The sequence below is a fragment of the Ranitomeya imitator genome, chromosome 10 (genome assembly GCF_032444005.1).
Source record: "Ranitomeya imitator isolate aRanImi1 chromosome 10, aRanImi1.pri, whole genome shotgun sequence".
Taxonomy (NCBI): domain Eukaryota; kingdom Metazoa; phylum Chordata; class Amphibia; order Anura; family Dendrobatidae; genus Ranitomeya; species Ranitomeya imitator.
This window is the reverse complement of record NC_091291.1, coordinates 95,451,872-95,464,478: the sequence shown is the minus strand read 5'-3', so window position 1 is coordinate 95,464,478 and position 12,607 is coordinate 95,451,872. Positions and strand designations below refer to the sequence as shown.

Here is a 12,607-nt window from a genome sequence, read left to right as displayed (position 1 = left end):
CCAAAACGCGCGTCGGGGCAGGGCACATACCGGGTACTCAGGATTTGCAAGCATAAGGTAAGTTATTGGGTGGCTTTTGTAGAGAGAAAACACCGTGTGCACTGCTACAAAACTGGTGCTAAGACTTAGGTTCCCAAACCATCAATATACATATAACATAGAAGTCTAGCACTCAACTTCAGTAACCGTAGAAACGATTTTTATTGGTAGCACAAGAAACGTTTCAGTCCCTTGGGACTTTCATCAGTCACTACAACAACATAAAAAAGGAATATAACAAAAAAAGCAGTACATCCTGTACAAAAATAACTAAAGTATATACAAAAGAGATACAAATAAACAGACATGGTAAACTTGAAGTTTAGGTCATCACTAGAAGCAACGCAAATATCATTTGTGGATGTGTAAAAGAGGAAATGATAGCAAATAACCCCGCTGGGTGTCAATATGATAAAAGAACGTGACTAGGCCCGGGGACGGGACAAGGCAGATAGATTGAAGCAAGGATAAACATATCGTGCCTATAAGAGCCAATCTGGAAAGTGGAACGGAGCGGAGTCAGATAGAAAACAACCAGGCAGGGTGTGAGCACAATGAGCAATAGTGAAAGAGCCAATAGGCTGAGCAGAGCAAATAGGAACAATGAATACATCCAGAAGATGGACACACATACCGTGCCTATGAAGGCCAATAGGGTCAGTAGGAGTAAACTGAAAAAATGTCGCTGACTATGGCGCCTAAAATAAGAGAGGAGCAAGAAGGCATATAAGGGCCAGATGACGGCAGGGTATGGGGAAACCGGGGGAGACCCCCTAATACTTACATAGGTAAAACGCCCTAGTAGCATAGATACAAGGCTGTAGAAAAGACACAGAAGTGAATGTACCAAACGTGTACGGATAAGGAAGAGTGGTAAAAAGTGAATATAACAAGAAATAATACCTTGAGAGCACAGGAAATATAGTAGGGAATGATCACCTATCGGGTAGAACACCCGCAATGCTGCAGGAGAACAAGGGGAGAAGATATCAGAATGGACCAGGGAGAGGGGTATACCGGTGGAGCAGAGAAAGTTTACCTGAGGAAGCTGGATTGGGAGGGGAAGACGATATGTTTATCCTTGCTTCAATCTATCTGCCTTGTCCCGTCCCCGGGCCTAGTCACGTTCTTTTATCATATTGACACCCAGCGGGGTTATTTGCTATCATTTCCTCTTTTACACATCCACAAATGATATTTGCGTTGCTTCTAGTGATGACCTAAACTTCAAGTTTACCATGTCTGTTTATTTGTATCTCTTTTGTATATACTTTAGTTATTTTTGTACAGGATGTACTGCTTTTTTTGTTATATTCCTTTTTTATGTTGTTGTAGTGACTGATGAAAGTCCCAAGGGACTGAAACGTTTCTTGTGCTACCAATAAAAATCGTTTCTACGGTTACTGAAGTTGAGTGCTAGACTTCTATATTGGGTGGCTTTTGGACGTAATTAATTGCACTATACTCTATGGATGCATACATATGCTTGGCGACTAGCAGCCTCATTTCAGCCCCCTTATACGATTAACTTAGTGCATGCCAGTTTAACTCCTGAAATGCCTACATACATTTGTACTTGTCTCTTGATTAGACTATACTGCGTTTTCACTCTTGTGGCATAACGACTTTTTATTGGATTATATTATCACATTATGATATAATATTTTGGCCACATTGTATTTATTTACATTGAGTTTCAGACAATTAGTGTCCCCCAGGTTGCCCCCTCTTTCTTTGGTACTCTCCCACCCCTCCTTATGGTTTATGTATCCTTGAATAAATATTTTCTTTATTTAAAATATTGGATATTTGTTTGAGTTCTTTTTTCGTTGTTAATTATCTTAATTTCCGAGTCGTCCATCTCGCATTGTCCGGTAGTGCACCCAGTACAACATTATTTTGTATCCTGAATTTTCCTATTTATTTTCTATTTGTGTGCACTTTGCTCTGGAATTTTGTATTTAACATCAGTGTCATCTGTGTATCCACTCTTACCATCAGTGTCATCCGTATGTCCACTTTTACCATCAGTGTCATCCATATCTCCACTCTTACCATCAGTGTCATCCGTATGTCCACTTTTACCATCAGTGTCATCCATATCTCCACTTTTACCATCAGTGTCATCCATATGTCCATTTTTACCATCAGTGTCATCTGTATGTCCACTTTTACCATCAGTGTCATCCGTATGTCCACTTTTACCATCAGTGTCATCCATATCTCCACTCTTACCATCAGTGTCATCCGTATGTCCACTGTTACCATCAGTGTCACCTGTATGTCCACTTTTACCATCAGTATGTCACCCGTGTGTCCATTTTTACCATCAGTGTGTCATTTGTGTGACCACTTTTACCATCAGTGTCATCCATGAGACCATATTTACCATCAGTGTGTCATCCGTGTGTCTACTTTTACCGTCAGTGTGTCATCCATGTGTCCACTTTTGCCATCAGTGTTTCATCCATGTGTCCGTTTTTACCATCAGTGTGTCATCCATGTGTCCACTATTACCATCAGTTTGTCACCTGTATGTCCACTTTTACCATCAGTATTATTCATGTGTCCACTTTTACCATCAGTGTGTCATCCATGTGTCCACTTTTACTGTCAGTGTGTGATCCATGTGTCCACTTTTACTGTCAGTGCGTGATCCATGTGTCCACTTTTACCATCAGTGTGTCACCCGTGTGTCCACTTTTACCATCAGTGTGTGATCCATGTGTCCACTTGTACCATCAGTGTCACCCATGTGTCCACTTTTAAAATCAGTGCAATCCATGTGTCCACTTTTACCATCAGTATGTCACCCGTGTGTCCATTTTTACCATCAGTATGTCATCAGTGTGTCCACTTTTACCATCAGTGTCATCCGTGTGTCCACTTTTACCATCAGTATCATCTGTATGTCCACTTATACAGTCAGTATCATCCGTATGCCCACTTTTACCATCAGTGTCATCCGTATGTCCACTTTTACCATCAGTGTCATCCGTATGTCCACTTTTACCATCAGTGTGTTACCTGTGTGTCCACTTTTACCATCAGTGTCATCTATGTGTCCACTTTTACCATCAGTGTGTCATCCGTGTGTCCACTTTTACCGTCAGTGTGTGATCCATATGTCCACTTGTACCATCAGTGTCACCTGTGTGTCCACATTTTCCCTCAGTGCCATCCATGTGTTCACTTTTACCATCAGTGTCATCCGTATGTCCACTTTTACCATCAGTGTGTCATCCGTGTGTCCACATTTTCCCTCAGTGCTATCCATGTGTCCACTTTTACCATCAGTGTCATCCGTATGTCCACTTTTACCATCAGTGTCATCCGTATGTCCACTTTTACCATCAGTGTCATCCGTATGTCCACTTTTACCATCAGTGTCATCCGTATGTCCACTTTTACCATCAGTGTCATCCGTATGCCCACTTTTACCATCAGTGTCATCCGTATGCCCACTTTTACCATCAGTGTCATCCTTATGCCCACTTTTACCATCAGTGTCTCATCTGTGTCCACTTTTACCATCAGTGTCATCTGTGTCCACTTTTACCATCAGTGTCATCCATATATCCACTTTTACCATCAGTGTAATCCGTATGTCCACTTTTACCATCAGTGTGTCACCCGTGTGTCAACTTTTACCATCAGTGTCATCCGTATGTCCACTTTTACCATCAGTGTCATCCGTATGTCCACTTTTACCATCAGTGTCATCCGTATGTCCACTTTTACCATCAGTGTCATCCGTATGTCCACTTTTACCATCAGTGTCATCCGTATGTCCACTTTTACCATCAGTGTCATCCGTATGCCCACTTTTACCATCAGTGTCATCCGTATGCCCACTTTTACCATCAGTGTCATCCATATGCCCACTTTTACCATCAGTGTCATCCATATGCCCACTTTTACCATCAGTGTCATCCATATGCCCACTTTTACCATCAGTGTCTCATCTGTGTCCACTTTTACCATCAGTGTCATCTGTGTCAACTTTTACCATCAGTGTCATCCGTATGTCCACTTTTACCATCAGTGTCATCCGTATGTCCACTTTTACCATCAGTGTCATCCGTATGTCCACTTTTACCATCAGTGTCATCCTTATGTCCACTTTTACCATCAGTGTCATCCATATGTCCACTTTTACCATCAGTGTCATCCGTATGTCCACTTTTACCATCAGTGTCATCCATATGTCCACTTTTACCATCAGTGTCATCCATATGTCCACTTTTACCATCAGTGTCTCATCTGTATGTCCACTTTTACCATCAGTGTGTCACTCGTGTGTCCATTTTTACTGTCAGTGTGTCATCAGTGTGTCTGGTTTTTTTTTACGATAGGTGTTTTTCCAGTATAGTTAAACAAATAATTAAATGACAAAACTTCTCTGATATTTTGCAATGTTAAACACGTGCCGCACATGGAAGGCACCCAGATGTCATCCGTGTGCTGCACCTATCTTTCATGGACCCATAAACTTGTATTGGCCCTTGCCTATAAATACCGAACATGTCTCCTTATATTTTGCAGGGACACACGTTCGGTGTAAAAACATGGACATGTGCACAGAAGCATAGGTTATAATATTTACATGTGGCATCCATGAAAAAACGGAAGCCACATGTACTGGAAACATGAAGGTGTGAAGTTGGCCCTATGGCGTTCATGTGCCGGATAGGTGTGGGCCTATTATAGAGTTTGCGATGGGGCTCGGGAGCTTGGAGCTTCACCTCTGTGTTGTAGTACGGTCAGATATGGGTCCCAAATAGACCCCCAATGAGCTGTAGATTAGGGGAAAACATTAACACTCGTGCTATAATTCCAGAGCTTGATGGCGTTGGACTAGATCACGATATATCACCGTTAGGCCCTTGTATACATATCTACCGACATTTTGGGTGGGCAAATAGGGACACTTATAAATGGTGTTAGATCGAAACAAGGACATTTTTATGTTCATTTAAAATAAAATGATGAAATACCGACATGCGTGAGTCGTGAAGTAAGAAAGTAGTCAGATAGTTTTCACAACAATACAGTAAGTGTAATAATGCACATCTAGCCAGGTCAAAGAGAGGGGTATGTATGGGGCGAAGAGAGGGGTAAAAAGACAGGACACTTGGGAGATAAGTATAAATGCTATAAGCTCATTTGTGATACATCATGCAAACAATAAAAAAGAATCTATTCTCTTCCACATTTCAACCTATGTTTCACCCCAGGGCTTCTCTCGATGGGACGTGTAAGGCCACCCACAACACTGCACACGTTCACCCTGTTAGCACACAATTTACCGGACCCAAAATTAGATTAAAATCAAAACAAACTGCGGCAGAATTATAGAATCAGACTACTTTTTTTTTCCTTTGAGCCTAATTATACATCTACTTGATTACTGGAACAGAAACACTTAGTATCCTCTAATTGCTTGAATAAATAGAAGGGATGTTAATAACATTCATTGGAGACGTTCGGGACACGGTAAAATATTAGGTTGGGTGCTAACTAGATGCTGAATGAGTGCGTTTCAACAAGGAGGCATTTGGGAGGATGTGCCCATGGCCCAGATGGTCAGCAATGAGTGCAGCACTGTACAAAGAGTGTCAGAACATGAGGCTGGAGAGTAGCTATGGTAGAGCAGCACCGGCGGGCATTGCTGAGTGATCTGTGTATGTGTCTCCATGTAGAGACCTAGAGAGACCTACAGGTTCATGACTGCACTATGGACACACGTATACTGTATATATATATATATATATATACACAGTATATATATATATATATATATATATATATATATATATATATGTGTGTGTGTGTCCATATATATACGTGTCCATATATATATATATATATATATATATATATATTTGTATTTATTTATATTATATATATACACCATATATATATTTGTATTTATTTATATATTATATATATATATATGTATATATATATATATATATATATATATATACACACACATATATATATATATATATATATATATATATATATATATATATTAATATATGACTAGACATCATTGAGTGTTCATGGAGTTCAGTACTACACAAATCAAGCCAAATTAAAGCGCATCCTATCATAACTTACTGTATTAACCCTTCCTATGTGATATAATGACAGATACATCTAGCACCATATTTATTGATTCCAATGACACAACCAGGCAGGCACAATGGTGCAATACAGAGACTAATGTGATGCAGTAACCATCTGATTGCAACTGTAAAGATAAACTATATGTAAAATAACTAATGGTGGAGAAATGATTATTTCATGCCCTGCAAATAAATAAATAAAAATCGCCCTGGATGTTGTATTTCCAGCAAAAAAAAAAAAACGAAAGTATGGATAGTCTTAAAATCAGACCAACAATCCTTGTTCCAATCCTGCCTCTCCCTGACAAGGTGACGAAGTTAAAAAGCTTCTCCGTACCCTCATCCCACAACCATGGAGAGATATTATAGCTCTGGCTCACATATGAATAAACCATGGAGGATGGTGCTATATAATATAATAATAATTGTAGCATTAATGTATAGAGAGCACTGTATTAATAATAATCTTATATTTATTATTATTATTATTATTAGAAGAAGAGGGGTATGGATTAGTTACTGATAATATTAATGGTTGTGTTAGTGGTAGCATAGTAATGTTACATTATATTACAACAATGTTAATAATAAACCAGGTGATAGTTTACTGCTGTTTTGTTATTCTTATTAACAGTAGTAACAGAAACAGTAACATTCATTTAATAGTAATAGCTGAAAAAACCAGTACTAGAGCGTCATCATTTCTAATAGAATCAATATTGTGTTATAACATTGATATTTTACTATTATTATCATTGACAGTATGATGATGAGAAATATTGTTATTATTATTATCATCACTTTTTATTCTTTGGTTTTATGGAATGAATAAAATGAAATCTATTTGCTCCCTTCTTCCTAAGGACAGTAACATCAGTAAACTTCCTTCACCACCCCTCATTCAGTGGCCAGTGTCCATAGTCACTTCTAATTCATCTGTCACAATATCTTATTTCTTGTAATTTTACAACTGATCTGAAATTCCTGACAATTGAAAATTACTGATTTTTTTTTCTGTGCAAGAGAAATATTGTTTTAGCATAAAATTAAATAATGTTTCTACTGCTTGTCCTCCTCCCCAAAAAAACACTTCTCCCTCAGAATCTCACTGTGAAGTCTACACACCTAGCAGAGGACTAAAGGGGGTTACATGGGGGGATCTGCAGAAGCAACTTCTTGTAACCGAAAATTATCTATGTATCTAGTACAGACATATTTAGGAAGGTTCTGTTTACAGATAAATATTTACTCTTGTGATCTATTTGTTCTGCAATAACCATAAAGCAAAAGAATAATATATGAAATAAGAAAAAAAAAATGCCCAAGACTGAAGCATGTGGTTACAAGGCTAAGATCTGGAGGAGAGCACAATGGAGAACAAACACCTTCCGAGTGAGCTGAAGCCCAAAGTGTCAAGAACCAGAAGGTGCAGCCCCGACACTGAGTCCTCCACCACTGTGACCAAGAGGTGCCAGGACTGTGCCCACCTGTCACTGCACAGACATCACCTGCAGCATCCATGGGGAGCAATGTCAGCCTAGAAATGCCCCACACTGACAGTCTGCAAGAAGACATTCGGATAAAAGGCTGAGTGCTGTTACATGGCGGCAGATCAACACCACCATCAATGTCTAATAATAAGAAATAGATCATCTGTACAAAAGGCATTTTATTACCTGCACATTCATGACTGACACGTGTGACACATGCACCTATCATTGGTGTGAAGCTATTGCTACATTAAAAGCCATATATATATATATATATATATATATATATATATATATATATATATATATATATATATATATATATATATATATATAATGGGAGAGAAAGAGAAGGAAGATAGATAGATAGATAGATAGATAGATAGATAGATAGATAGATAGATAGATAGATAGATAGATAATAGAGAGATGATAGAGAGATGATAGAGAGATAGATAGATAGATAATAGATAGATGATAGATAAATAGATAGATAGATAGATAATAGATAGATGATAGATAAATAGATAGATAGATAGATAGATAGATAGATAGATAGATAGATAGATAGATAGATAGATAGATAATAGATAGATAGATAGATAATAGATAGATGATAGATAAATAGATAGATAGATAGATAATAGATAGATAGATAGATAGATAGATAGATAATAGATAGATGATAATAGATAGATAGATAGATAGATAGATAGATAGATAGATAGATAGATAGATAGATAGATAGATAGATAGATAGATAGATAGATAATAGATAGATGATAATAGATAGATAGATAGATAGATAGATAGATAGATAGATAGATAGATAGATAGATAGATAGATAGATAGATGATAGAGAGATGATAGAGAGATAGATAGATAGATAGATGATAGATAAATAGATAGATAGATAGATAATAGATAGATGATAGATAAATAGATAGATAGATAGATAGATAGATAATAGATAGATAATAGATAGATAGATAGATAGATAATAGATAGATGATAGATAAATAGATAGATAATAGATAGATAGATAGATAGATAGATAGATAATAGATAGATGATAATAGATAGATAGATAAATAGATAGATAGATAGATAGATAGATAGATAATAGATAGATGATAATAGATAGATAGATAGATAGATAGATAGATAGATAGATAGATAGATAGATAGATAGATAGATAGATAGACAGACTTGGAAAAGGCTCAGTGTGAGCCGAAACGTTGCTATTCCATGTGGGTCTGAATAAAAACCACACTTTTTCACCTGAAATCTATGGAGTGCTGCCTTCCTTTTTTTCTTTTTATCTAGACAGACAGATAGATTAGATAGATAGATAGATAGATAGATAGATAGATAGATAGATAGATAGATAGATAGATAGATGATAGATAGAATGATGATAGATCTATGTCTCTGTCTAGATAGGTGGATAGACATATATACTATATATATATATATACACACACACATACAGTATATATGTCTATCCACCTATCTAGACAGGGGCATAGATCTATCATCATTCTATATATATATTTATATATAAATATATATATATACATACATACATATATATATGCACTATTATATTACATTTATACTGATTAGCGATGTCTATAAGTTTAGCCCACACCTATGCTTAGATAGAGCCTGATACAGATGCAGCAGAGTGGAGATTGCCATCATCGGTGCTGTGTAGTGTGTGTAGTGTGTGTAGTGTGTGTAGTGTGTACTGTGTGTAGTGTGTACTGTGTGTAGTGTGTGTACTGTGTGTAGTGTGTGTAGTGTGTACTGTGTGTAGTGTGTGTAGTGTGTGTAGTGTGTACTGTGTGTAGTGTGTACTGTGTGTGTAGTGTGTACTGTGTGTAGTGTGTGTAGTGTGTGTAGTGTGTGTAGTGTGTGTAGTGTGTAGTGTGTGTATTGCTGTGTAGTGTGTAGTGTGTAGTGTGTACTGTGTGTAGTGTGTGTAGTGTGTACTGTGTGTACTGTGTGTAGTGTGTGTAGTGTGTAGTGTGTGTATTGCTGTGTAGTGTGTAGTGTGTGTAGTGTGTAGTGTGTGTAGTGTGTAGTGTGTGTATTGCTGTGTAGTGTGTAGTGTGTGTAGTGTGTAGTGTGTGTAGTGTGTAGTGTGTGTATTGCTGTGTAGTGTGTAGTGTGTGTATTGCTGTGTAGTGTGTAGTGTGTAGTGTGTGTAGTGTGTGTATTGCTGTGTAGTGTGTGTAGTGTGTGTAGTGTGTGTAGTGTGTAGTGTGTGTAGTGTGTGTAGTGTGTGTAGTGTGTGTAGTGTGTGTATTGCTGTGTAGTGTGTGTAGTGTGTAGTGTGTGTGGTGTGTGTAGTGTGTGTATTGCTGTGTAGTGTGTGTAGTGTGTAGTGTGTGTAGTGTGTGTATTGCTGTGTAGTGTGTGGTGTGTGTAGTGTGTGTAGTGTGTGTGCAGACAGAGCCAGGTAACACACAGGACGGGGGAGCACAGGAGGTGAGCCAGCTCTGATGTAGACACCTATATGTGCACATATGTATATGTACACATTATCCTGTATATATATATATGTATGTGCGGCTCTGCTCCTGCTTTCCTCCTCTGCAGTCTCTGGGGATGGAGAAACCTTAGCTCCAGGCTACTGTTTTGAACTGTGATCCCTAAAATCCTTCTCAGAAACCCCATAAAACGCTGGGGCCTTGTACTGAGGAGACACCTGATTCTAATCAGTCCTCACTCTCCCAAAATCACAGGACCCGTATCAGAGACCCTCGGCCGCAGATGGAGACTCCTCCAAACATGTGCCCCCAATGGCGACACTGCCACGGCGCCTTCACAGGAAAAATGCCCAAACCTGACTGCAATAATCTGCATAATAATAATAAATAATAATTATATTATGAAAGTAGCTCACAGTGCAGCAAAACTTTTAAAATATACTTTTGTAATATTTCCAAATTGATTATTTTAAATAAAATAAAGAAAGGTATTTTTTTTCTAAAAAAAAAAGATCTAATTAATTTTGTGCCATTTATGTAGGTCCTTAATAGGAGTCATATTATTTTCTATTATTTTAGCCTTTTATTTCATGCAGTAGTCCTACTGGGCCCTGGAGCTGACCATTGATTACAGCTCCGCTCTCCTAACAGCTGCGCCTGTAATAACTGCTGGTGTAAATGAAGTGAGCAGGTTAATGTGGGACTGAACTGCGAACATTCCTGGATAATACAGCAGCTGCAGACACAGCCCTGTGCATTACTGCTGCTGCACTTCAGAGCTGCACTCTCTATCTACAATGGACGAAAGTTACAAAAAAATTATATACATATATATATAGTGGTGGTTGGTATTGATATATATATATAGGTATATATAGAGAGAGATAAATAGAAATAGATATAGATCTATATAGATTATATATATAGATATATAGATAGATATATAGACAGATAATATATAGATATATAGATAGATAGAGATATATATAGATTATATGTATAGATGTATGTAGATATATATAGATATGTAGATAGATATAGATATATATATAGATATATATATATAGATATAGATATATATAGATATATATATATATATATATATATATATAAATTAAACACCTCACCTGAGACTATATATACCGGTATATGAGAAATATCTTTTCTATTCATAATTAGCATCATAAGAACAAATATAAAACACAATTTAAAAGTATTAATTAACATTAATAAAATGAAAACCATTCCAATTCCAGCCACACTGGTCTGCAGTGCCAGCACTCCCCTTCCTTGCAGCAATCAGTGAACATAAACCCCATTGAAAGTGAAAGTAAGCGCCAGGTGACAGCAGAGAGTGGTGCAGCTTAGGGCAGTGAAGTAATGGGGACCCTCATGTCGGCTCCCAGGTCCAGTGTGAAGGCACAGTGCACCCCCAGCCATCCCACAGGATCCACTGCACGCTGAGATCCAGAGAGATCCAGTGCCGGATCCGGGATGCCTGGCTGGCCCTGCCTGCTGCCGTGCAGTCTGCTGCAGCTGCTCCCTCTCTTCTTTACGTCCTGGGCAGCCCTCTAGCGCCCACTATTTCTACAGCCAGGAATATAATTTCACAACACTTGGAAGGATTCAATAAAGGAAGAAGAAGAAAAAAAAAAGTTGCTCTCCCTCTCGTCAACTTTTCGTTAAGTTTCCTTGTTTGCCCTCGTTTTCAGGGTCCCGGGCTGGAGGTGGAGGAGCAGGGGCAGCCCGGGGATGGCGAGGAGGCTAGCCCGGCTCTGCACAGGGGGCACCAGCCTCAGCTCCGTGCACCGGCTCATCTGTCTGCAGGGATCCACCGGCAGGGATCACTGGATCGCACAGGACACACACACACAGCGGCTTACTTTTGGCCAGTTTCCGCGCCCTCGCCTTGGATCTCATCTTGTCGGCTCGTAGATTTCTCTTCTCCTCCTTGAGCCCAGAAGCAAGCTACACACTATCTTCATCTCATAAGCATTGTCAGTTTGGACACCTTTGCACATGCGCACAGAGCACTCAATCTGACACCCTCGCCAGGACTAAGAAAGTTTCCAGTGTAATCATCATCATCATCGGGTTTTTTTTTTGTCCTCTTCAGATCACTTATCTCCCCCCTCGGCTCTCCCTCCCTGCTCTCTAGCTCCAGCTCTGTACTGCCTCTTTAAGAGAAATCACATCTTACCCAGTGCGATCGGCCCCTGGATTGGGCATGTTTGTGGAGCCAGGTACCAGTCACTGGGAATATGTCTGCTCTATGGGATTTATCTCTAATGCTTATTATAACAATTTTACTATAATTTTATATCATCAATATTTGATTTCTTTTTTTTTTTAGTATTTATATCCAGTGATATGTTATGCTATTGTCACATTTTGTCCTTTTTCTGCACTTTTTACATTGACATGTCTGTGTTTTTACCCACAGCCAA

The 12,607-nt window shown here is 38.4% G+C and overlaps 1 protein-coding gene across 3 annotated transcripts in view; it reads right to left on the bottom strand.

Annotated features, from left to right (window-relative positions):
- Nucleotides 1-12,160, bottom strand: part of PRDM16 (PR/SET domain 16) — a 796,061-nt gene extending 783,901 nt beyond the window's left edge. For all 3 annotated transcript variants that reach the window (XM_069741567.1, XM_069741569.1, XM_069741566.1), the window contains exon 1: nt 12,044-12,160. In XM_069741567.1, the coding sequence (XP_069597668.1) occupies nt 12,044-12,080 (37 nt within the window). In that variant the 5' untranslated portion in view covers nt 12,081-12,160. The remainder of the gene's footprint in view (nt 1-12,043) is intronic.
- Nucleotides 12,161-12,607: the final 447 nt, after the last annotated feature.